This window comes from Candida jiufengensis, assembly GCF_024610255.1.
Source record: "Candida jiufengensis strain CBS 10846 chromosome Unknown scaffold2, whole genome shotgun sequence".
Lineage (NCBI taxonomy): Eukaryota > Fungi > Ascomycota > Pichiomycetes > Serinales > Debaryomycetaceae > Lodderomyces > Lodderomyces jiufengensis.
The window spans coordinates 66,407-92,741 of record NW_026261561.1 but is presented as its reverse complement, the minus strand read 5'-3'; the positions used below and the strand labels follow the sequence as shown (position 1 = coordinate 92,741).

Sequence of the window (26,335 nt, the reverse complement as noted above, 5' to 3'; positions counted from 1 at the left end):
TATAGCTTCCATTATATGCTTAATAGTTGTTGGTGAAGATCTATGAAAGTTGGAGATTGAGAATACACTTGATTCATATAGATATTTTGAGTTTTATCTGCAATGATTTTGAATTTAAGAATGAGATGAAGATCTGTTTTGAATCGACTTTACTGATATAAAAATCATGCTAATCTCATCAAACCAAAAACTAAATCTGCAATGAATAATGTGTCATTTGAGGACTATTTTAATTTGGTTATTGATAATTTTATGTAATTCTGAAATGTTAACGATAAGATAAAAAAACTCCACAAAATTTAAAAAATAATATGAAACAGGCATCGACTTCATTCAATACAAAATTAAATAATGTCATTAGAACCCAAAACAACAGCTCAAATAACATTAAAAACATCAAAGGGAGACATACAATTACATATTTTTGCAAAAGAATTACCATCAGTATCAAAACAATTCCTTCAATTATGTCAATTAAAAAAATTCAATCATCAAAAAATCAAAATAGATAATTCAAAAAATTTCATAACTTTACTACCTCAAATAGAAACAAAACTAGAGAATGAATCAAATTCAAGAATTAAATGTAAAAGAGGATATTTAAGTATATACAATAATTCATACGTACTAAGTTTATCTGAATTAAATAATTTAAAGTCAGTTTTTGGGAAGATTAGTAACGAATCTTGGTATATTTTACAAAATATTTCAAAACAATTAGAACAAAAAAAAGAAGTAGTTATACTAGAAACGATAGTTGATGTACCGTATTTTGAATTAGATCAAGTTGAAAACGAAGAAGAGGTTGAAAAACCGAAATTGAAGAAAAGTAAAATTACCATAAATTATAATGATGAAGAAGAAGAAGAAGAAGAAATTAAATTGGTAAGTGCTTATGATATGAAAAAAAGTGGGAAAAATCAAGAAAAGAATCAAAATGTTAATAATGATGAGTTAAAATTAGAAAAGGAAGAAAATGATAAAAATGATATAGAAGATGAAATCGAAAAAGTACAAGCAGAAGAAAATCTCAGTCTAAACGTTGAAAATAAAAATGATGAGAATGAAGAAGCAGCGGAAAAAGAAGAAGAAGAAGAAGAAGAAGAAGAAGAAGAAGAAGAAGAAGTAGAAGAAGAAGAAGAAAATTCAGATTCAGATTCAGAAATAGAACCAGATCAACAACCGATTCCAAATCCAACAATAGATTCCCCTTACAATCCACAATTAGATCTCCAAAAAGCAGAAAATATAACACTACAACAATTGAAAACCCATAAGTTCATACCTACATCAACATACTAAGCTAAAAAAGTGTTTATATTAAAAAATATACATATCTAATCATATATATCATAATTTATAAGAACTAAAAATTAAATTATCCTTTTCTCTCTCTCTTTTTATTCTTCACATGTATACCCAGGTAAATCATTATGATCATTAGTTAAGTTTTTTAATTCATTATCGGTTGTTGTGGTGGTGGTGGTTGTTTCATTAAACCAAGGATGTTTTAATAATGAACTTGCATCGTATCTTTCTCCAGTATTAAATTTAAGACATTTTAATATTAAATCAACAATAAGATGAATTTCAGGATCATTTTTTGGAAATTTATATTTTTCAACCAAAACTTGTTCAAGACCCCAATATTTTAAATTATCTATATTTTTGAAAATAATTTGTTTATGATTTTTTGGATCTAATTTGAAAAATTTACCAGTTAATTTACAATCAACTAAATATTCATCATTTGGGAAAGCACCCAACAATTCAACAATTTGAGCTAAATGATCTTCATCTTTATCGAAAAATTTCCCATCATGAGGATCAAATAAAAAATCTCCAGTTATTAGTTCAAATATTATACATCCAATACTCCATATATCTGTTGATGAACCCCATGATTTATACTTGAGTAAAATTTCAGGTGATCTATATTGTCTTGTTTGAATTTGATTTGTAAAATGTTCATTTGTATATGTTGCATTACCTAAATCTGCAATTTTTATAGATAATTTTTTGGTGGTTTCATTAGTTGGTAATTTTCGGGTTAAATCAAAAATTGAGAAATTTTTGGGGGAGATTGCTTTTGATATTGATAATTTTCTAACTTTATCAAATTCAACATCTTTAAAAAATACTTCTTGTGACATTTGTGAACAACATAATGGTTTTGATGATCTTATTGGTGAATCATATTTACCATGTATGGAATTTTTGGAACGACGATAATAAAAACTTGATGATTGTGAATTTGTTGATACAGTTGAAGAAGCTCTTGGTCTTTCCTCGGGTGGTTGTTGTAAAACAGTTGAACTTGAAGTTCTACTAAATAGTTGTGGTTTATTGAATGAATTTTTTTTAATAAGTGAAGCTGCTCTAGTTAATGAATTTGTTCTTGATAATTTTTTATCTTCTTCAATTGTTTTAATTAATTTATTAATATCTTCAATATCAATTAAAATATTTTCTGGTTTTAAATCTGTATGAATAATACCACAATGATGCATATAATCAATTGCTAAAAGCATTTGCTTAACAATTTGTTTTACTAATGTTAATGGTATTCCTCCACAATTTTTGGAAGTTTCAATAATTCTAATTAATGAATTTGAATTTAATGATTTTAATTTTTTATCAATACAGTTTTCCCATGATCCTACTGTTGTTGTTGAAGTTGTAGAATCAGAATCTTCATTCATAACTGGTGAAACTGTTAATGATGAAGTTGATGATGATGTAGTAGTTGATGTGGGATCTTTCATACCCAAACTTAACATTGATTTTGTTTTTTTACTTGGTTTTGTTTCTAATTTATTAAATTTCATTGGTTCTTCATCTCCACTACTACTTGAACTGTTTTTCTTTTTAATTTCTTCATTTACATTTTTATAAAATTTTTTGTACTTGTATATGAGGTTTAAAACATTTTCTCCTAATATTTCAAAAACCATACATATGTGGTTACCATTTGGTCCAATGATTTCAAAATCATCAAGTAATTTCATTAAATGATTATAACCTGGATGATCTTGTGGTTTTTGATTTTCAAAATATTTATATTCTTTTGGTAAATGTTCACTGGTGGTTGGATCATTTAGGGTTTTTAAAATTCTTATTTCATCTTTTGCTGCTTCTTTATAATTTTTATTTGATTTTACAAATTTTATTGCAACAAAATATTCACTTGAATTTTCGCTTGTTGAATCACTTAAATTTGTAACTCTTGATTTTGCTAACCAAACTGTAGAAAAATGTCCCCAACCTAGTTTTCTAAGTATGAGGTATTCTCTATTTGGTAAATTTTTACTATAATAAATATCACCTTTACAAACTGGATGATATCCACCAATTTTATAATCATATTGACTTTCTTCATGTTTTGGATCAAATTCGAGATCTGATTCAGAATCTTCTTCATCTTCATCTGTTATATCCAGTTGTTCTTCTGGAACAATTAAATCTTTATGAGGATTTGTGGTTTTTATATTTTGATTTCCAGAAAATGAACCAATTCTTAATAAACTTCTTAAATTTCTTTTAGGTTGTGGTCTTGTTGGTTCTTTTTTCTTTTTATCTTTAACTTGTGGTTCTTCTACCTCCAAATGATTACTCATTTCACTATTTTGTAAAGATATACAATCTGATGTAAATGAAGTATATCTTTCTTGATCTGATGAATATTGACTGGGGAAATAACTCAGTGCTGTATTGAATAATGAACTTTTTGTTATAGGAGTTAATTGAGGTAATGATGATTCACCGAATGTAAATTCTTCAATTCCTTCTTCTTCATCTTCTTCATCTATACTTTGTACAATTGTTATATGATTTATATCGGTTATAATATTTTGTGGTTTAACTTTTGGTGAGTTTATTTGTGGTAATGATTCAGATTTTGGTGACTGTGGTGGTGGTTGTTGTGAAAAAGATGGTAACCTTTTGAAAAGTCCTTGAATATTGAATTTTAATTTTTTATCTTCTTCTGATAATTTTTTAGGAGTTGATTCTTGTTCTTCTATTGTATCATTACTATCAAAATTCAGTATATTATTATTATTATTATTATTATTATTATTATTGTTATCATTTGTAGTAGTTGTATTATTACTACTACTAATCCTATTTATTAATATCATTTCTTTAGTGATTAGATTTGAAATATAAAAAGATTATTATTAAATAAATAAATGAAAAAAAAAAACTGTCAAAACTTTTGAGATTAAATTATAAATAAATGGATAGAATACATAAGTTGATATTGATATTGATTTGGGTTAAGTGATTGGTTTAAATTAGTTGAATAAATATATTGTTGTTAAATAGTTGATATAAACTTGAATATTTTTGGTTGTAAAAAAGAAATCAAAATTATATAAAAAGAAATTGTGGTTGAAAAAGTATAATCAAGTTGGTAAGTTTAGGATTATGAATAAGATTGTAATTGTTAAGTTCTCAAAGAATAGTTGTTATAAGTTATAGTTGTAGTTGTTGATATTAATGATGATGATATTTTGAATTAATTGTTGGTTGTAAAATATAAAAAAATTCCAAATAGTCAATATTGAAATATTATTTTATATTTAAAAGAAAGAAATCTTTTTTAATCTTTTTTTTTTGTTTTTTCTAAAAGCAAAAATAATTTTATTTTTTTTTATTTTTTTTTATTTTTAATTTTTATTGTGGTGGATAAATAAAATTAATCAAATAATAAATAATAAATTATACATACTGTACATCTAAACAGAAATTTTGTTGAACAAGGTTAAAGGAATATTCAAAAGCAATTGCAATTAGTTGTTTTAATAAAGTTTAAAAAATTGAAATAGAAATTTTAACCTTTTTTTTTCATTCATTTTGATTGAGATGTATTTTAGAATTTGAGTAGATTTAAACGGATAATTACATATCTATTACAAAATTTTAAAAATTAGTCTTATAGTTTAATTGACTAGATAAAGATAGTCTTGATATAATTGTTAATCAATTATCTAACTCTGTAAGGATAAATAATTCATTGAATTGAGAAAGTTGTAATTAATCTAATATATTTGTTAAGATGATCCCTAAAAATTTAAATTTAAAGTTTTATAAAACATTTGATATAATAGTTGTAAATCCGAACTTAATTATTCAACTACATATCATCTTACTATAACCTATAGAATCAATAGAATAAATAAAGTGGGTTATGATTTTGAAATTGAAACTGTTCATACTTTTGATATATGAAAAATTAATTTAATTAGAAAAAAGTATGGAGTAAAGTTACAAAATCATTTTTTGAGATAATAATGAGATTAAATTTTAAAATCATAAAAAACTAAAAAACAATAAACTAAACAATAATCTTTTAAATTTATTGGTCTCACTTTAAATTAACAATTAACTATAAATAAATTATCAACAGTTAATTATAAAATTACATCATAGAATATGTAAAATTTTAATCAAATAAAATATAATATTATTTAATTATTTAAATTTAAAAACAGGGAGTTTTTGGTTTAAAAATAAATTATTATAAAGACGTTGAAAAACATATTATTATAAAAAGATATATATAATATATGGCCCCCATGTGGAGTATAAAAATTTGAATCACTCAATTTATTTGTTACATGAATGAACTTCTTTTATTGAGAAGAAAAAAAAACTGCAAAACAAGTTTAAGAGATTGCCATCAATATAGTTGTGGTAGAGAAAGGCGATTTAACAAAAATTTTTATTTTTTAAAGGGTAGAAAATAAAAAATTTGTTTTGCCTTACAATTAAATGTTAATTAAATATTTAATATTTGATGCCGTACATATTAAAAATAAATTAAAAACTCGCATAAATTATTATTAGAATGCAACAATATAACCAAATTGTTAAAGAGCAAAAAAAATACTAAATTTCATTCGACGGAGCTTTGAGCTAAATTGGAATAAATAAAACTAAATTTATGGCTGAAATTATGGTTTAAATTTTTACAAATTAGTAGAGTTTACTTTAAGAAAGGGAGGTAGTGTAACTTGAAAAAGGGAGTAGTGTAACTTGAGGTAGTGTGATACTCAATTATCTTTTAATTTTATAACCGATTTTTTCTCTTTCTCAACAATTCAAATTTTAAATTTCATTCGCTTGCTATAAATAAATTAGAAGCTTTTGTTTTAAAAATGAATGATTTTCAATTTTAAATCAAATTAAATAAAAAAGAAAAATTTGACAGATTGATTTCCTTTTATTGTTTGAATTACATTGTTAAATCGTTAAATCTGATGTTTTCTTATCTATTTATTTATCTATTTTTATTATTTTAAAAGATTTAAATCTAGGTTCCTTTTTTTTACAAAGTTTTCTTGGTTAGCTTTAAATCTTTACTTAGCGCCAAATACTTAATTTATTAGATTGAATTTTAAAATTAAGTTTCAATTAAATAATTAAATTTCTTTCGCTAATGTAAAATATATTACTTCCATGTTGTATTGAAGTTATCACAGTTTTGAAAAATTTTTGTTGAAAAGCTTATTTGTAATTGATTTGAATTGCTTTTTGAATATGAATTAATATTAGGTTTGAATAAATATATTTTGCGGAGTTTTTAACGCTAACGGTTTTTATCATTCACAAATTCAGATATAATAATTTATCAAATTTATTCATTCAGTTACTTGTAAATATAATTATTTATTATTATCATTTTAATATTATTAGACACTTTGTTCAACATTTTATACTTAAAAGATCTGTACTCCCCGCATTTATTTTTTTCACTCATATAGGATCTAATCTAATTGGAATCTGGTAATGTAATAAATTTTATAATTTGGCGCTAATTGTATATTTCGGCTCAATTGATCCTTAATTTAGATAAATAATTTTATGAGTATTATAATTTGAGATTATACTATCTGATAATTTGCGGAGGATAGGAGGAATTTTTCTACAGCACAATCAATTTTTCAATATTTGTAAAATTTCAAAATCAATTTGAAATTTGACTTCGATCAATTGTTGAAGTCTAAACTTTAAACTTAAGTTTTTTCGTAAATTCTTCGGCCGAGATCTACGATTTCTTTTTCACTATATATCTAAACATTATAGGATTAAAATAAGCTCTTTGGATATACCGGCTGGAAGATCAAAGTAATAGCCTAAGTCCAAATGTGAAATAGTTTTAACATCTTGTGTTAATCATTGAATTGTCTTGTGATAATATTTCTCCTTTTTTTTTTGTTTCTTTGATCAAATTCATAAAGGATTTGGAAAGATATTCTAAGACCTTTTTCTAAAGCATTAAGAATCATACGAGTTAGAATATAGTAAGTCTACTACTAATATTAATACCAATATAGAGGGCTTAATACTTATAGGAGTAAAGCAAGAAGTTGAGCGGTGAAGAACCAATTAGTCACTAATTATTTTTGAACAATTACAAATTAGAGGGACCAAACAAGTTTGGAGAGACTAAAATATATCAATTTGCTATTTAAACACTGTGAATGGAATACACCAATTGAAATTAGTTTAAAATCTTAGTAATCACTCCAATATTTGAGAATGTTCGGAAATTGACCGTGTTAAAATTTAGTTATTGTCTTTCACAAATTTGTCCGATGAACAAGGAAAACGAAAGTTGAGAAAGACTTTACTCTGATCTAGAGACTATTAAATTAGTTGAATAAAGCTTGCAAGGGAAGAACAAGAGATGTCAGTAATTTTTAAATTTGAGCGTTAAGACTATTACTCTCAATTGACTAAAGCTTAAAAGAAAAAAAGAACAAATATCAGTAATTTTTAAATCCTGGCTTCAAGACTGTTAAAACTAATTGACTAATGCTTAAAAGAAAAGAAGAATAAGAAATGTTAGTAAATTTGAAATCTGAGCTTTAATAGAGAAACTTCAATGTCAATTTCGACTTCAAAGATTAAATGAGGACATCCGTACCGCAACACAACTTCTCTTCTCATTTTGTTTATTTACAAGCTTTTAACATATTGAATGAGGTTATCTATTTTTCATTCCTCTCAATCATTGGATCAAGCAAGCAAGATCCACATTCAATAGACGTATAAAGTGTCCAATAAACTAAGAGTTTTATCTAGTTTTTGCAACCAATATGGTGCAAAAATTTTGTGTCAATTTTATCAATAGTATAAACTATTGCACAAATATTTTTTGTTACCATTACTGTATTTGCAATCGAGGCAGGTTAATTACTTCAACCTATGATGTGCATAATTTTTACTTTAAGAAAGGTCTTAGATGCTGTTGTTATACCTCAAGTGCATTCTCTGGAATTATTCTTTAATCAAATTATGATGTGCCGAAATTTTGTACAGTAAAAACCACTTTTTGTCGTTTTGCAAAATTCTTTTTGTCATTCACTGTTAAATTTTTTTTGTGCTCGGAAAATTCATGCTTATCAACAGTTTGAATTTTTCTTGATTATTATCTCATAACCATAACTCATGTAAATCGATAGTTTTAAACTCAATATATTTAGTGAAATCACTGAAGAAAAAATTGGAAACGTAATTATAATAATTTCACTAAGCTTGATATATGCGTCATTATAAAACAATTAAAAATTTTGGTGGGTTTTGATTGTTAACAAGATCCCCAGCTCTTAAATAGCTCAAAGCTGTTGAACAATAAAAACTCAGAGTTATGAGTCGACTAGTGCAAACGTTTGCTGTTAGCTCATAACAAATTCTGTGGTTTAATGGTTATAATTCGACCTTTAGCATTAATTTTTATAATTCATCAGGTTGAGCTTTTGTGTAATAAACTAAAACGTGTTTTGTGATTTATTGTTGCAAAATATCATGAAGAACAATAAAAATCATAGAACAATAAATCATAAAGCATCATGAATGAGTTTGTGGAAATGTCTCGTAGACTTTTTGCAATGACTATTACATTTAATTTTATTATAAATAAAGTTCAAAATTTCACTTTTTTCTTCATCAATTAACTTCAGAACAAAAAAAACTAAAAAAACCATCATCATCAAAAAAATGTTATTTGATTTGACTTTGCTTACTTTAGCATTAACCACATTTGCTTCTGCTAATCCAATTTCCAAAAGAGCTCCAAAACACTTGTCCTACCCATTACATAAAGTTGAATATAATGAAACACACGAAATTGCCAAAAGATCTGGGCATTCAAGTTTACCTCTTGATAATTATTATGATTTTGGTTATTATGCTAACATTTCCATAGGTTCAAACAAGGCTCCTTTGCATGTTCAAGTTGATACTGGAAGTTATCAATTATGGATTCCAGAAAGTAAAACTGGTGATAGTTTGAATAAATTTGATCCATTCATTTCAAAAACTTATAAAAATGAAAGTAAACCTTATGAAATTACTTATGTTGGACAAGATTCAGTAAAAGGTTATTACGGAACTGATGATTTATGGTTACCTGATGGAACAAAAGTTCCAAATTATGAATTTGCAACTGTTTATCAATATTCTAGATCAACACCATTTTGGGGTATTGCTGGTTCAACTGTGAAAAATATTAGTGTAGCAAATGCTATGAGAAATGCTGGATTAATTGATCATGCCGCTTATTCTATTGAATTAGGTGCTCTTCATGCTCAAAAGGCAAGTTTGGTTTTCGGAGCTATTGATAGAGCTAAATATAATGGGAACTTAACTATATTACCAAAAGGAGATGGTACTGGAGTTTTAACTAATTCAGTAACTTTTGCAAATGGTAAAAAATTCAATATTGGAATAAATTTACCAATAGATACTGGTGCTCCATTTACTTATTTATCTAAACCAATTGCTGATCCAATTTTGACTGAATTAAGTGGTGGAAAATTAAATTCAGATTATACTTTTGATTGTTCAATTGCTAATCAAAATAAAAATTTGACATTTAATTTTAATGGGGTCAATATTGATATTCCATATAGTGATCTAATCAGACAATCTGGATCAAAATGTGTTTCAACCATTTTAGTTGATACTTTTCAAGTGTTGGGTGATAATTTTCTTAGGCATGCTTATGTTGCTTGGAATTTTGATACTAACAAAGTTGGACTTGCTCAAGCTACTCATTCAGATAAAACAGATTTAATTGATTTCTATTTTTAGTGGGAAAAGCACTTTTTTTTGAATATTTTGTATAGTTTTTGGTAGGAATAAATATACATTTGTTGTGTTCTCAAACCATTACATTTTAAGTGAAAAGTCACTGTTTTTGTCGTCAAAAGTGTCGAACAACTTATTACTTTGATCACAACCATATGTTGAGTCATTAAATGTACTTAATAAGTAGTTGCAAAAGAACTGGTAATTAAGTACAAAGACTTAAAAACAATTGTATGCATAATCAGATTATTCACTTGCTTGTTACTGAACTAATTTAAATCAAATGCATGAATTAAAAAGAAAAAAAAAGAATTCTTGCTTTGACTCCGATTAAATGTCGTTGAGTTCATAACAAGCTTATTCAATTAAGTAAATTTTTATTGTAGCTCATAACATTAATACTCATACAAATCAGTTATTGTTCAATTATTATAGCAAATTTGCAACAACAGTTTTTTGTAAATCTTGCTTGATTGTAATTGTAATTTTGTGTTACATTTTAAAACGCGTTTGTGTTTTTTTAATCACAGTTTATTAAATTCTTTCAAAATCATAACCCCCCACCAATCTTGTTAAACAAGAAGAAAGACAATAGAAAGCTAGAGACATTCCAGCAAATTTTAATAAGGTTGTTAAACAATATCGGGATGAAAACTCCCATGCTAAAAAATTGGAAATCCAAGAAAACTAAATTACAATATACATCATAAATTGATTCATCATAAGTAATGGAATTCAAATTAAGGCACAATCAAAAAAACCTCAAGCTACAAAAATAAGAATCGTTATTCAATCTTGCTTCAGCTATTTCAGTACTAGCTGTTTTAGATCAAGCTAATGCTGTGGTCAAAAGGAGCTCCAAAGTCTTTAAATTATCCGTATTCTTATAGCTGTGAACATTATTATATATGGTTGCACTCTCTGGTAATTTGCAAAATACAGGAGAAACTTTTCTATACTAAACCCATTTTTTAACAATACCAAAATTTCAAAACAATTTGACATTTGACTTCGATCAAATTTTTTGTCAAGTTTTCTCGTAAATTCTTCGGCCGAGATCTACGATTTCTTTTATTGTATATAAAAAATGTAAACATGATGGAATTAATAAGTTCTTTGAATGTATCGCGTGATATTAGAAATAAAGGGTATATATTAACCTAAGTCCAATTATGAATTGTTTTTAACATCTTGTGTTGATCATTGAATTGTCTTGTGATATTATGTTTTCTTTCTTTTGCTTGTTCCCTCGTCCAAAATAAATATTTGTAAAGAAATTCTAAAGCCTTATTTTTAAGCATTAAAAATTGTACGAATATTAATATGGAAAGTTTATTACCAATATGAATACTAATATAGAGGGACAAAAGCTGAGAAATACTTTACCCTGCCTTAGAGTCTATTACAATCAATTATTTTTAACTCGCAAGAAAAGAAGGACAAGAGGTGCTGGTAATTTTTAAATCTGAGCTCCAAAATAGAAACTTGAACGTCAACTTTGACTTCAAAATTTAAATGAAGCTAAGGATATACAGAAATTCTCCTTCCCATATTATTTATCTACAGGCTAATAGATCTATCTGACTTTTCTTTCTCTGAATCGTTAGAGTTAGCAAGCATGCTCGACATTTAATAAGTGTAAAAAGTTTCAAATTAAAATTAAGATTTTTATCCAGTTTTTACAACCTAACAATTGCAAAAATTTTTGTCAGAAACAATTCAATTTTGCACTATTTTTTTTCACACAACGATTAATGCATGAAAGCGACTAAATTTACGTTTTGTCAATTATTTCAGCCCATGTTGTGCCTAATATGTACTTAAATAAGTGTCTTTAATGCTGGTTTTGTTCCTCAAGTGCATTTACATTTCAATGCGTAGAAATTTTGCTTGAGATTTTTTTGAATAAAGAGAAGTCTTATGCAAATCAAAAAATTAACATTCTAGCATAATGCTCTACTAAAACTACTCAAGAAATCAAATCAAATAGTAAAATTTTCTTTAATATTTGTATTACAATTGTTACATGTGGCCCTGTTATAGATTTTAAATTTAAATCGCTTACAATCTTTATCGATCCCTGAGGTTTTAAGATTTTTTTTCATAGGCTCCAATTATGGTCTGTTTCATATACCACGTTTGTTTCATTACCTTGTTTAAATTTATTTAGATTTAAAGATCTGGTTGTGATCTAAAGATGAAATCATTTTTTTTTAGTAAACTAGTATAATTAGTCGGAAAACGAACTAAAGATTGTCCGTACTAAAATTAAAAAAAAAAAAAAGAAGTATTAACTAAATTCATTAACCTCTCTAACCACAAGTTTTTTGTTTCTATAATTAATCTTTTGATAATGTTGTCCTGCAATTAGTTGCATTTCATTACTCTTTCTTAATGATTCCATTATATCATATTGTACGTATCGTATTGTAATGATCAAAATTATTATTCTTCCAATGGTACGGCTAAATAATTATTATTCTTTCAAATTATATTTAAGGTTTTATAAAATATTTTAAATTAAAATTATTATAAAAGAAATTAAATTTGGTAACAATGTAATGTTTTTAGACTTTCGGTAACAAAATTAATTTTATAAGTTTAAAAATAAAATAAATTAATTTTTTAACCCCTTCTTTTTCAATCAAAATACCCGTTGAAATTTGAAATGTTACATTAAACATGTTTAAATGATAAATTTATCTCAATAAATAATTTGTCAATTGTTCTCCCTAGTTACAGTTAGACCAGTTTTGTAAATCACTAGAGTATATCTTTATAAATTTAAACTGCTATTTGTATGAAAATTTTTTTTACTCCTTAATTATTTTTCTTTTATAAATCAAATTAAATTTTGTGTAACATAAATTTAATTCGTAATTTAAGAAAATGCTAAGAAAATTTGAATTTGACATATTTTTATCTGTCAAAATTCCTTTCTTTTTTTCCATTAGACGAGTAAAATATTTATAAATTCAAAAAGAAGCTATATAAAAAGAGAAGGGGTCTAAGAATAGAAACAATTAACAATAGATTTTTATTGATCTCAGTGTTCAGATATTATTAATTTATTTGATTATCTGAAGATTAATTTGATTACACGTGGACTGGCTTATTGTTCTGTACAATTTTTTAATTTAATTTTTAATTTTTAATATTCGATTTTTATTTTTTTTCACTAACCAAAAACAAAAAAAAATTTAAAAATAGATAACGTTTCAAAGCTAAAATATTTTGATTTTTGAGATATCTCTTTACAATCTTTACAAACGTGTTAATTATGTAATAATTATTCCGTATAATTTTAAATGAATTAATTACATGCATATAAACTAAATTACCCTTTTACTGCACAAACATAAAATTAGAAATTTATTAAACAATAGATCTTCAAATTTGAGATATGAACTTTTCATTTTATTGTCTAAAATTAAGATTTGTTGAAATGATATAAATTAACAAACAATTCCTCATTACAAATAACATGAAAAGATGCAAATCATATATTGACTCAACATTTCTCATTGACTTAATTCATTAGATTTAACCTACCACAAAATCATGTCAAAAAAAAGTCAAGCTGTTGAAACAGTTTATACTGAACCAGATCAATTAAATGGTTCTTCATCACAAGAAGTTGAAGAAATTCCAAATCATGAAAAGAAACATTACGTATATAATGCTGAAGAAAGAAAACAAAGATTAATTGGTGGTGTAACAACTAAAGATTTACTAATGATTTTATGTGCTGGTTTTGCATTAATTTCTGATGGTTATCAGAATAACGTTATGTCAATGTTGAATAAATATTTTGCTATTAAATATCCAAAAGTTTATGATGGTAATATGTCTGCTCAAGTTTCAAATGCTTCTTTGGTTGGGACAATCTTTGGACAATTTGGTATGGGATTCTTGGCAGATATTATTTCACGTAAGCATGCAATCCTTATCTCAACCTGTTTTTTGGTGGTTGGTTCTATTATATGTGCTGCTATTCATTCAAAAAGCGCAACTGGTCTTTTTTGGGGTTTAGTATGTATAATACGAAAGATTTTTTCTTTGTGAAATATATTTGATCAAATTTTTAAAAAGTTCTCGCTCAGAAAAAAAAAAAGTTTTTGTGTAATTTGTTTTAAACACACAAATTGAGAACAGAACTTTTTAAATTTGATCTTGATCAATCAATAGATCATTAAACAACAATAGGAAAGGTACTAACCGTTTGGACACACGATTGCAAGGGGTATTGTGGGTATAGGAATTGGTAGCGAGTATCCATCTAGTTCCCTCACTGCCACTGAAGCAGCAAATGAGTCAGTTAAAAAAAGAGGTGGAACTTTTATTATGGTTACAAATTTTCCACTTTCTTTTGGAGGACCATTAGCACTTTGCGTATTTTTAATCGTTTATCAGATTACAGGAATGTAAGTACTAAATTTGTAATGAGGAATTGGAGACTGTAGAAAGAAAATTATGCAAAAACTATTATATTTTTTTGAAGCAAGGGAAAAAAACGTTTTTGTGTAAGTTGTTTGGAATTAAAAAAAATAAAATAAAAACATCAACATAAGTTAAAAGAACTGCTTTCAAGGTCTCCAATGGTGTTCCACATCAACAAATAGCTATACTAACGCAATTTCAGGAAATCAGGTTTGTATAAGTCAATGTATGCGGTGGGTGCATTTTTACCTCTATCGGTATTCTATTTTAGAATGAAAATGGCTACTTCCGTATTATTTAAAAAATCTGCAATTAGAAGAAATCCACCATATTGGTTAGCTTTAAAATATTATTGGAAGAGATTGTTAGGTACAACTGTTACTTGGTTTTTGTACGATTTTGTTACTTTTCCAAATGGTATTTTCTCAGCTACTATCATTTCAAATGTTATAAAAGATGCTAAAGACTTGCAACTGATAGCAGAATGGAACCTTCTTTTAGGAACTATTGCATTACCAGGTGTATTTGTTGGTGCTTTAATTGTTGATAGAATTGGTAAGAAATACACAATGTTACTTGGATTTATTGGATATATTGTTTTTGGTTTAATTGTTGGTTGTGCTTATTATAAAGTCAAAAAAATCACAGCTTTATTTATTGTTCTCTATGGATTAATGCAAAGTATGGGTAATTTAGGTATGGGTAATTGTCTCGGATTAATTCTGAGTGAGTTTTATGCTACGCCAGTTAGAGGAACATTTTATGGAATTTCAGCAGTAGTAGGTAAAATTGGAGCTGTATGTGGGACAAAAGCGTTTCAACGTGCTTTAAATGTATGTATATGATCTTGAGTTCAATTCAATCAACATTTTACTAACCAACCTTCTAGATTGGTCATACAACGGCAGAAGGGCAACGTTGGGTTTTTTTAATTGCAGCTATATGTGGAGTTGCAGGGGTCATAATGACTATGATATTTATTCCTAACTTGAAGGTTGATGATTTACTTGAAGAAGATATTCGTTTCAAAAATTATCTTAGAGAATATGGTTATAAAGGTCATATAGGATTAAATGAGAATGACGAAGAAGAAGATATTGAATCTTCAGAAACTGACAGTGTTGAACTTCAACAACAAAAAATTAATGAAAAACAATAAATTTCTTGATTTATAAAATTAATTAGATTGTTTATAATTACAATAGTGTTATGATTAATATATAATAAGTTGTAATTAATTTTTAATAACAATTTGATTTGTCATTAATGAATAGATTGATTGTAGTGATATTATTGAAGTTTTCAGTATTTGAGTATTGTTAGTTTTATTTTTTTGATCTTACCCCACTAAAGTAAGGGGTAAGGGGGTAGTGCATTGGAAAACATTTATGAAACAATCTCAAGATACAATTATTTTATTTTTTCGACAATTTTCTAAAACACTAAAAGTAGTAAAAGAGATTAGCAATTTACAACCAAAAATTATTTTTTATAGTAGTAAATATTATAAACGCGATGAAACAATTTGCTTATGATTTTTATTGTCATTCATAAAGCTCTTACTATTTTTTTTTTTTAAAAAAAAATATATATATAGTATAAATTAGCTAGTCAAAAATTAAAACGCGTTTGATTTATGATACTTCTTTTTCTTATTACATTATCAAATTAATACAGCTACTATGTCAACCAATCTGAATTCAGAATCAATTACAAATCAAGATACCCAAGTTGATCCAAGTATTCATAAATTTGAAAATGATGTTTTATTAAATGAAAATGTTTCAAAATTAGCTTTGACAAAAGTTAATGGTCCTTATCAAATACATTTTGAATATTGGAAACAATTTTTGATGATAATGAAAGAAGATCCATCATATAATGTTAACAATAAGTTAATTAAACATTTAGAATTTGTTGAACATAATGCTGGTACTACTACATTGACAACAGATAAATCAATGTTAAAATTTTCATTATTTACCTTTGAAAAAGTTTTACAACTTGCTTATGGTAATAATAATTTTTCATCTGGAGAAATTTTAAATGGAGTTAACTTGAATGATTCAGGAAATGAATTTGAAGAATCAACCAAAGTAGATGAAAAATCAACAAAAGAAGATGAGTTTAACATGAAATTTATGGAATTTGAAAAAAAAGTGTCTGAAAAAGGTTCATTAGCGCTTAATAAAATACAAGCAGCATTTGCATCATATTTTGAAAATTTACCCGAAGGTGATAGAACTATCTTTAGTGAATACATTAGTTTGGGTTTTGAAGAAGTTATGGAAAAAGTCAAGGAAGTGTATAAAAACAACCTTATACAAAGAGGTGCTTCTGCTTAGTTTTATTAGATTGTTCATTGCTGAATTGCCTTTTTTAATGCCAAAGATAGATTTGTTTTATTTGGTTAATTTTTTTGATTTTATATCAATTTATTGATTTTTTGTTTTCTCATTTTTAATTTTTTGTTTTCAAATTTCACTTTTTTCTATTCATTTTATGGTTGGTTTTGAGATACCTTGAGATTCATACAACAATATCTATGAATAAATTTGGTGTTTTTTTGTCCTACATTTACTTATCATTTAATGAAGTCTTATTATTGTGAGAATTCATAGTTTATATTCGGTTAATATATTTTCAATTCTTTTTTAAAATTAATCTCTCTTTGATATCTTTAAAATCATCATTTTATTTTAAGACATTATTAATCCAAATAAAACGTTCAAGGTATTTACCATTACCAAATTTTTAGCTCTTGATTGAATTATTGTCTTCACTTAGATTTAATGGTTGACTAAATTTTTTTATTGGAGTTTTAACAGAAGATTTTGAAAACAAGTTCAATCGAATTCCTATTGAATTTAATGTTTGTTTTTTTGATGAAACTTCTGACTTTAAAATTATATTTTGCAACGTAAAAGTATAAACTTTTTCAATTCGTATTAGACCAAATAGTACTTTACTAGTACAATTGAATATAAACTTCATTGAATTATATTTTGATTCAGTCTACGTCTGAGTTTTTCAAAAAAATGAGTTTAGTTCTCCAAAAGTCAATTAATTGATGAAATACAGTAGGTAAACAATTTAGGATTATTTGACGTACTCATATTATTTGAATTGAATTTTAAAAATTAATTAGTGAAGAATGGTTTACTCATTTACTTACTCTATTAAATCAACATACACGGCTTTACAGTAATCAAATACGATTTAAAATTATTTTGATTTTGTGGTTATCATTTTAATAAAAGTTCTAGATAATAGATAAAAACAAAAGAAAAAAAAGAAAAAAAGTTTGACAAATTGAATATAAATCTTAAGAAGTTATATATGATCGCATTCACAATTATGGAATTAAGACATTGAATAGTAATTGAAAATCAAGCTGAAATTTGAGAAACTTATTAATCTTATTGAATTCTAAAATAATAATAATGAGGGAATTTTTATCTTAATTAGATTCATCAAAATTTAATTTATAGAAATAATTTATTACGTAATTTATATTATTATTATTATTATTATTATTAACATACTAATAAATAAATTATCAATTAATAATAATATTTGTATATACTTTTTCTTATTATTTGCAACCAAGTTATTTCATAGAATTTTTAGAAATAAGTTTCAATCATTTTCATTATAAGGTTATATAATAGATTAAATAATAGAATAATCATTTTAATTTATGTTTAAAAAATATAGAAGTAGAACAAATAGTCATAATAATAATAATAATAATAACACAACAAATAATCACAACAATGAATTTAACAATAATAATATATTAAGACCATCAAGACTGGATCAACAACAACAAAATCAACAGTATAAAAATGAATATATAAATCAAGAATATAAAACACCATTTTCAAGATTTCATCGAAGATTTAGTCAACCGAATTCAAGTATTAATTCATCATCTCAACCAAGAAATTATAATTATCAAATATTACATGAAGGTTGTCTGTCAAATGATAATGTTAATAATACAAATGAATCAGCTATTGAAGATGATGATGGAGATGAAAATTTATCACCATTAAATTCAGATAATAATCATACAAATGCAGACACTCAATCCATTGCTTTGTCGGAAGCTCCAACTTTAACTGTTGATAGACTGCATCGAATGGATTTACAAGAAACTTATATTGATAATTTTACTGAATATTTACCTTATGTTGTAAGAAGATTAAGATCTATGGTAGAAAGAAGAAGACAACAACATCAAGAATTATTAGAACAACAACAGTCAGAACAAGAACAAAATGAAAACAATTCGGAAGTAGTACCAGCACCACCACCTTTTGATCCTTTTGAAGAATATGATTTTGATGAAGATGATTTATCAACAATATATAATGAAGAAAATGTACCATCAGAACAACATGCTTTAGAACATATACAAATTTTGGATAGAGATATATCAGTATATAATTATAGAAGACAATTGGTAATAATGAATGGAATGTTGAAACATAATACTTATATTTTTCCAAGTTTGGATTCATATCAATTATTTAAACAATTAAGATCAAATATTAAAAAAGATAGGAAAAATTCAATAATAATGTATGATTCAAAAGGGAATATTAAAAAGGCATTAGAAACAAATGTTAACAAGTTAGAGTTTCAACAACAACAGGGTGAAGATATAATAGATAATAGAAATCATATAATACCAATAGATTATAAAATTAAAGGTTTAGGTTTACCATTATTTAAAATTAATGTTCCATATATGTCAACTTTTAGAAAAAATTCACCATTTATAATATTCAAAAAATTTAAAGAAATTCCAGCACCACCAACCCTTAATGAAGAAGACGTTGAATTTGAAACTTTCAACTATTGTTTTGTTTATTCAAAATATTCATCAAATTATAGAAGATTAATATTTGAATTTTTACCAAACACTTCTAAAGTATTTAAAGTTATATTATTTCAACTGAATTTTAAACCTTTTAGTGATTTCAATTATAAGGATACAAGATTCAGAATATTAGGTACAACAATAGCATCAGGTTTAGTTTGTCAATATAATCCTCATATGAGATTATTATTGGTTGATGATGATGAACCCTCTTTGTGCGATAACATAGTAAATAAACCACCTTCAACAGCTTCAAATTTTTTAAAGTTTGGTAAAAAAACAACCATCACCACCACCACCGACGAAACCAAAACAAAAGTTAGATTTAATTTATCAGATGTAAAATTTAATTTCAATGATCCATCCACATTTATAAATCCAATTCCACAAAATTCATTTGTAAATCAAGAACCTTCATTTTTTGCATCAAATACAAGTTATGGTTATATCCCCAATGATTTACCACCATTTGGATGTTTTAAAGATGCCTCAATAATAGAATCATCAAATTCTTCGAGTTTATTTCCAAAAAAATATAATGAAGCAGGTAGAATTACTTTATATCAAGATTTAACAAATATAACAAAAGATTTAAATAGTACATTATCAATTGATCAAGATACTTTAGTTATGTCTGTAATTTTTAGTACAATGAGAGAAATTAATTTAAGAAATGCTTCTAAATCAAGTGGGAATTCAATGAATATTTTACAAAGTAATTCTAATAATATGAGTGGTATGAGATTAGGAGCTTTTGGTTTAGCAACAACTGGTTTGTCAGCTTTATAATGTTTAAGATAGAATATTTAGTTCTTGTATTAATAACATAGAGTAAATTTTACAACAATTTTGAAATTTATAAAACCACGCTCTGAAACAAATTATATTAAGTGTAATCTAAATACAAAACTATATAAAAAATTGAATCATTTTTTTAATTCTATTTGAAATTCAATTAATCCTGATTTCAAATTTTTACTTGCTGGTGAACTTTTTAAATTATTTTGTTTTTGAGTAGCTAATGAAGTAGCAGATGATGAATTCGTTGAATCTGATTTTTTATTAGTCGAGTTTAATTCTAAATCTTCTTGATAAATTGTATCAACATTTTCATAAACAAATGAATAGTGATTATTTGATGTGAATACTGGCATCGAGTTGATTAAATCTATGTGATTGTTACTATTGGAAAGCGATCTCTTTGAAGTTGATGACGAGTTTGTTCTTGAAGTCTTAAAAGTTGATGTTGTTGGAGATGTTGTTGTAGTTGTTTGATTTTTAGTCCATTGTATTTTTGGATTTATTAATAATGTTGAAGTTCCATTAAATGATGAAGATTTTTTAAGAACTTTCTTATTGGAGTTAGATTTTGATGAACTTGCTGGTCCTGAAACTGAATTCTTTTTCCTTCTTGGTAATATTGTAGAAGTTGATTTTTGTTGTTTTATTTTAGTAGGTTCACCAGTGGAAATTGGTTTTAATTTTGGTGATGTTTCTTCAATTTTAATTATTCTGGTGACGTCTTGACTTGAACCGTTCTCTTTCTTTATATTTACAAATTCATTAAATGTATCATTAGAATTTTGTTTTAGATCATCAAAAATATCATTACTAAGTAACTCTTCAGCTGTTATATTATGACCATGACCATATTCTTTATTCTCTGTTAATTCATCATCTGATGACTGAGGACTTGTAATTTCTATAGTAGTTGGAGAATCATTTGCAGTAGATTGATTCATATGATTTACTTCTAGAATAGGTGATGAAAGTTCATTTTTAATATTAGAATTTGGAATTGGTTCTTCCATTGGTTCATCTAAATTAGGAATTTGATCTAATGAACCATTTATTGATTGTACATAGTCTTCATATTCAAAAGAATTATCAAGTTGTTGTTGCCATAATTTTTGTAAATTTAAATTCAGTTCAGATTGAGCTTTATAAGAATTTAAATTATATGCCACTTGTTGTTGTTGCTGTTGTGGTAGTGGTTGTTGAGCTAAATATTGATTTGGACTTGTCAAATTATTTTGAGTTATCGGGGAAGTTCGTCTCAAATTTTGATTATGATTATAATTACTTTGAGGAGGAAATCTTTGTTGAGTAGGAGTACTAATAAATAAATTAGGTTGTTGATGATTCATTTGATCAAAATCTGTTACTTGTTGGTTCGCTGTTGCAGTATTTAGACCTAACCCAATAGTTGGACTTGGATTTTCAGCAATTGAAGTATTTGCAGATGACATTTGCGAATTATCATTGGTATTATTTGGTGGAGTAAATTGTTGTGGAGAATTATTTAAACCTAAAACGGAATTTGGGGTATTAGTTGAAATTTCATTATTACTATTATTGCTATTTTTTTGATTAACATTTAAAAAATTTGAATTTATTGGTGAAAATTTAGTATTTATATTAATTTGTGAAAGATTATTTTGTTGTAAACTAGTTAAAAAACTACTATTAGATAATATAGCTGGAGTTGATTGATTTAAAAAACTAGTTCCAATTAAAGGTTGTTGATTTAAAAAAGTAGGACTTGTAGTAGTTTTTGGAGTTTGTAAATATGGAGGTTGTGGTGGGAAAGATTCTTCTAATTTTCCATCAATTTTATTATTAATTATAGTAGTATTATCATTTGACAGTAAATAATCAAGAAAATCAAAAGTTGATAAATTATTTGATGATTGAAAACCATTTGTATTATTTGGATTTGGCAGTATTAATTGATTAAATTCTTCATTATTATTACTATTATTATGAGTTGAAAAAGATGATTGATGATTTAAATTAGGTGATTGCTCTGGAATTGTCTGCGATAGAAAGTCAAAATTCATTTTATACTGATATTGAATGAAGCGAATGTAATAAGTTTTGAGTTAGAAATGGAAGAACGAAACTTTAGTTGATTAGTTGTAGCGAAAGTGACTAAGTAAAGTAATTATAATTTATTAAGCGAATGACAGTTTTGAGGTATTGATTATTTGATTGATAATTGACTTGGATTGCTCTTAACTAAGACTATTGATATATGTATATACTATATTTGATTCTTAAATGTTAAATGTTGTTGTTGAGATAAAAACGGTTGTACTGGTTGTAAAAAAAGATATTAAATTATAAATTAATATAAATTAAAATAATAATAAATTTTTTTTGTTGAAAATAATCCGGAAAAATAAGGGGCTCTCTTTCTTTCTATATTAAATTTATTATATTTAAGTTTTGTGATATAACTTATATTATATTTATTTTTACTACTATTTTTATAAACTGTTTGAAGATTTCTAGTTTTTAATATTTAATGATTAAACAGTACGAGAAGATTGAATAATAATGATATAAACTAGATGAAAGGTTGATTAAATGCTACAAGTAAAAAGTTGAAATTATTCTTGATGAAATTTTAATTTTTTTAATTTTAGTATTATTTTTTAAAATTTTAACTTCTTCAAAAAATATTATCTTTTTAAAATTTGAATATTTTAAAATTCTAAAATTGAATATGAAATTTAAACAAGTATTTTTAATGGTAAATCAAATTTCATAATTGGAAACAACTAATGCATTGGATACAAAACTTTCTTTACTCTTGTACCAAATATAGAACTTAATTCAAAATAATCCTGGCTAATCTTTACATATTTAGAAACAAATTTATTAATATTATTATTATTGTGTTATTAAAACAAGTTCTCGAAAATTAAATTTAAAACAAAAAAAAATTATCTTTTTTACGAATAGAATATTAAATAGAATAAATAATTAACAAAAGGGAATTTAATTAAACAAATTATAATAAATTATTATAATTAATTTATCTAACTTGTTCTTTATCTTTAAATGAAATTCTCAATTTTAACAGATTAGATTAAAGATATAACAATTTACAATAATATACAACAATCAATTACAGTTGAATTTATTTATGAATAGTAAGAAATAGAAAAAACAGGATTCTAAAAAGTTAAAAATTAAAATATAATTAAGTGGGGAACTTTAACGAAAAAAACCTGCATATTAATTTAAAACATTTTAAATAAATATTTTTTATTAATAACAAGTAAAAATATCACAAATAACCAGCATTTTAATATTGAAGTAATTTTTTTTACTTTTATTAAGTATTTTTTACTAGTATTTATTTGAAAGTACTATTTAATTGAACTCTATAATATGGGTATAATAATAGTCAAAAATTTGTTTGTTTCTCATCTAATTACACGATTTTTAAATTGATTGTAAAATTTAGTTTACAAAAAGAATGGAAATAGTATTGCAATGATTGTAATTATAATATTATTATTCAATTTTGCTCCAATATTTGGTAATGGGTCAGTTTCTTTGGATGGTTCTTGTGAATTTATTGTTGGTTGAGTTTCTGTAGTTAAATCTTGTTTAGTAATAAATGAGTAGCTTGTAATTGTTGTAGTTGTATAAGTGGTACTTTCAATTTCTGTACTATGTTTGTCACAATCATTTCCAATACTACATTCTTTAACTGTATGGGTAACATTGATTGTATTCGGGGCACTTGTATTTTCATTTATTAACGAGGTTGGACAATAAGTTGAAATGATAGTTTTTTGAATTTTAATTGATTCTGTACACACTTTACTTTCATCACAAATTGTTACAGTAATTGTTGTTTCTTTTGAAATTGTAGTCAAATCATTTTTACTAGTTGTTGAAGTAAAAAATTCTGATGCTGAAGTTTCAATAAATGTTGTAGATTCTTTTGTTTCAATGGGTTCTTTTGTTTCAATTGGTTCTTCTGTTTCAATTGGTTCTTCTGTTTCAATTGGCTTCTCTGTTTGAACTGGCTCTTTTGTTTGTATTGATTCTTGGGTTTGGGTTGTATCTTCAGATTGTTGAGGTTCTTCTGTTTCAACTGGTTCCTCAGTTTGTGTTGATTCGTTAGTTTCAATCGGATTTTCAGTTTGTGATGGTTCTTCAGTTTGTGATGGTTCTTCAGTTTGTGATGGTTCTTCAGTTTCTACTGGTATCTCAGTTTGCGTTGGTTCTTCAGTTTCAATCGGAGTTTCAGTGCTAACGGTTTCAACAGGTTGTTCAGTAGCAGCAGCAGTTTCAACCGGTTGATCCTCTAATTGACGAAGTATGAGATCAACTGGAAAGCAACCTCCATTTAAATAGACAACAAAACCATATTGTGCTTCACAAAGTCCAAATTCAACTGGCTCAGCACGTTTGACTAATTCTGAACGTTTTATTGAATTTTGAACTTCTTGAAAATATATAACACCATATACCATACTCCATCCAAAAGTAGCTTCAGTAATTTCTTCCACAACTAGTAAAAGTCCATTTTCATCAACAAAAACATATTGACCATTTACGATTAAATAACCATCTATGATTAAAAATGATCCTTCAATTCCATTAAGAAAATTTGCAGCTGTGATATGGGTACTATTAGATTGTAATAAATGAAATTCTTCATTGAAATAAGCAAAAATATTAAATGGTTTTAATGGGTTGATTGGTAAACCTGGAAGTTCTGTAGGTGCTATTGGTTCAACTTCTGTAGTAACTGGTTCTATTGATTCAACTTCTGTTGTAACTGGTTCTATCGATTCAACTTCTGTTGTAATTGGGTCTTTTGATTCTGTTGTAATTGGTTCAATTGGTGGAAATGTATGAAATGTAATTAATTGATCACCAATTTGTGATACAAGACCAGATTGAGTTATCCGATTACCCGGAATATCAGTTGTGAGCCAACTTGTAGTGTAATTGGTAATGCTTGGTTCAATTGATTCAACTTCTGTCGTAATTGGTTCAACTGGTGGGAATGTAGAAAATGTAGTTAGTGAATCACCAATTTGTGATACGAGACCAGAATGAGTTCTCCACTGACCTGAATCATCGTCAGTTGTATACCAACTTGTAGTGTAAACGGTAATGCTTGGTTCTATTGATTCAACTTCTGTCGTAATTGCTTCAACTTCTGTAGTAATTGATTCAACTTCTGTGGTAATTGATGCAATTGGTTCTTGATCAATGGTTTGTAAATCAACTCGTGTAAATAGTTCTGTAAAGAAGAGGCAGCCGCTATCTTGATTTGAAGAAAAATAGTAATCAGGTCCGTCACCACAAATGAATAAATCTTTATTAAAAACGAAACGTTCTCCCTCGTATAAAGTCCAACCTGTCAAAGCCGTATCAATTGGACGAAAAGCTAAGGTTGTTGCATTATCACTGTCTGAAAACACTAAACTTGGGTCTTGATCTAAAGCTAGCATGTAATCTTCAGTGAATCTAAATTTTGCTTCAAGATTTGCTAAAATTTTTATTGAACCATCTGTATCTAAAAAAAGTGGAAAAAGTGGTATATCCTTATGTATCGTGGAAACTCTAAAATTTACCCCCAACGCTGCAACTAGGGATAACGTTATGAAAAAACTAATAAATAATTGATTAAGTTTCATGAACTGACTGTTTGCAAATAGTAGATTAAATTAATTGAAATCTGAAATTGTATTGTCTTGATATCTGTTAATTGAACAATAAGATATTCTTTTTTGCAAATACATCAAATTGTATCACTTATAATTGTCGAATCGTACGATGCAGAAATCAAAATATAAACAAATTCATCATTAACTAAGAAATATTAATGTTTCAAAATAAATTATTATTTAACAAAATTTTTTATACCCATTGATTTCACAATCTCTTGCTCATACTTGAGCTAGCTACTTTGAATAAGCACAAATTCATATCTTCTTTGTTTGATTGGCTGATTGATTGAATGAATATCCGTCTGATTTATGTGACTGTATTAATTAACAAGCTTTGAATTAATGTTGTAGCTTTTGATTGTAAAATTGAAAAAATAGTTATAGTTTTAGATTTCAGATCGCGCTTATATTGGAATCTTAATAA

At 25.9% G+C, this 26,335-nt stretch overlaps 8 protein-coding genes across 8 annotated transcripts; 5 read left to right on the top strand and 3 right to left on the bottom strand. All coding sequences in view use genetic code 12, as the record gives it.

Moving 5' to 3' along the window:
- Positions 1-351: 351 nt before the first annotated feature.
- On the top strand, positions 352-1,302 carry KGF54_003122 (CWC27; the record flags this gene model as incomplete). Its single annotated transcript, XM_051763677.1, has 1 exon — positions 352-1,302. The coding sequence occupies one exon, from the start codon at positions 352-354 to the stop codon at positions 1,300-1,302; it is 951 nt and encodes a 316-aa protein (XP_051619183.1).
- Positions 1,303-1,400: 98 nt separating this feature from the next.
- On the bottom strand, positions 1,401-4,139 carry KGF54_003121 (uncharacterized protein; the record flags this gene model as incomplete). The annotated part of the gene is made up of 1 exon (XM_051763676.1): positions 1,401-4,139. The coding sequence occupies one exon, from the start codon at positions 4,137-4,139 to the stop codon at positions 1,401-1,403; it is 2,739 nt and encodes a 912-aa protein (XP_051619182.1).
- A 4,867-nt stretch (positions 4,140-9,006) lies between these two features.
- KGF54_003120 (uncharacterized protein) lies at positions 9,007-10,101 on the top strand (the record flags this gene model as incomplete). Its single annotated transcript, XM_051763675.1, has 1 exon — positions 9,007-10,101. One exon carries the CDS (start codon positions 9,007-9,009, stop codon positions 10,099-10,101), a length of 1,095 nt encoding a protein of 364 aa, XP_051619181.1.
- Positions 10,102-13,659: 3,558 nt separating this feature from the next.
- On the top strand, positions 13,660-15,697 carry GIT1 (Git1p; the record flags this gene model as incomplete). The annotated part of the gene is made up of 3 exons (XM_051763673.1): positions 13,660-14,029; positions 14,749-15,371; positions 15,428-15,697. The coding sequence occupies 3 exons, from the start codon at positions 13,660-13,662 to the stop codon at positions 15,695-15,697; spliced, it is 1,263 nt and encodes a 420-aa protein (XP_051619180.1).
- A 523-nt stretch (positions 15,698-16,220) lies between these two features.
- KGF54_003118 (uncharacterized protein) lies at positions 16,221-16,883 on the top strand (the record flags this gene model as incomplete). Its single annotated transcript, XM_051763672.1, has 1 exon — positions 16,221-16,883. The coding sequence occupies one exon, from the start codon at positions 16,221-16,223 to the stop codon at positions 16,881-16,883; it is 663 nt and encodes a 220-aa protein (XP_051619179.1).
- Positions 16,884-18,238: 1,355 nt separating this feature from the next.
- Positions 18,239-20,215, top strand: KGF54_003117 (uncharacterized protein; the record flags this gene model as incomplete). Its single annotated transcript, XM_051763671.1, has 1 exon — positions 18,239-20,215. The coding sequence occupies one exon, from the start codon at positions 18,239-18,241 to the stop codon at positions 20,213-20,215; it is 1,977 nt and encodes a 658-aa protein (XP_051619178.1).
- Positions 20,216-20,352: 137 nt separating this feature from the next.
- On the bottom strand, positions 20,353-22,266 carry KGF54_003116 (uncharacterized protein; the record flags this gene model as incomplete). Its single annotated transcript, XM_051763670.1, has 1 exon — positions 20,353-22,266. The coding sequence occupies one exon, from the start codon at positions 22,264-22,266 to the stop codon at positions 20,353-20,355; it is 1,914 nt and encodes a 637-aa protein (XP_051619177.1).
- A 1,416-nt stretch (positions 22,267-23,682) lies between these two features.
- On the bottom strand, positions 23,683-26,170 carry KGF54_003115 (uncharacterized protein; the record flags this gene model as incomplete). Its single annotated transcript, XM_051763669.1, has 2 exons — positions 23,683-25,757; positions 26,137-26,170. 2 exons carry the CDS (start codon positions 26,168-26,170, stop codon positions 23,683-23,685), a joined length of 2,109 nt encoding a protein of 702 aa, XP_051619176.1.
- Between the last annotated feature and the right edge of the window lie 165 nt (positions 26,171-26,335).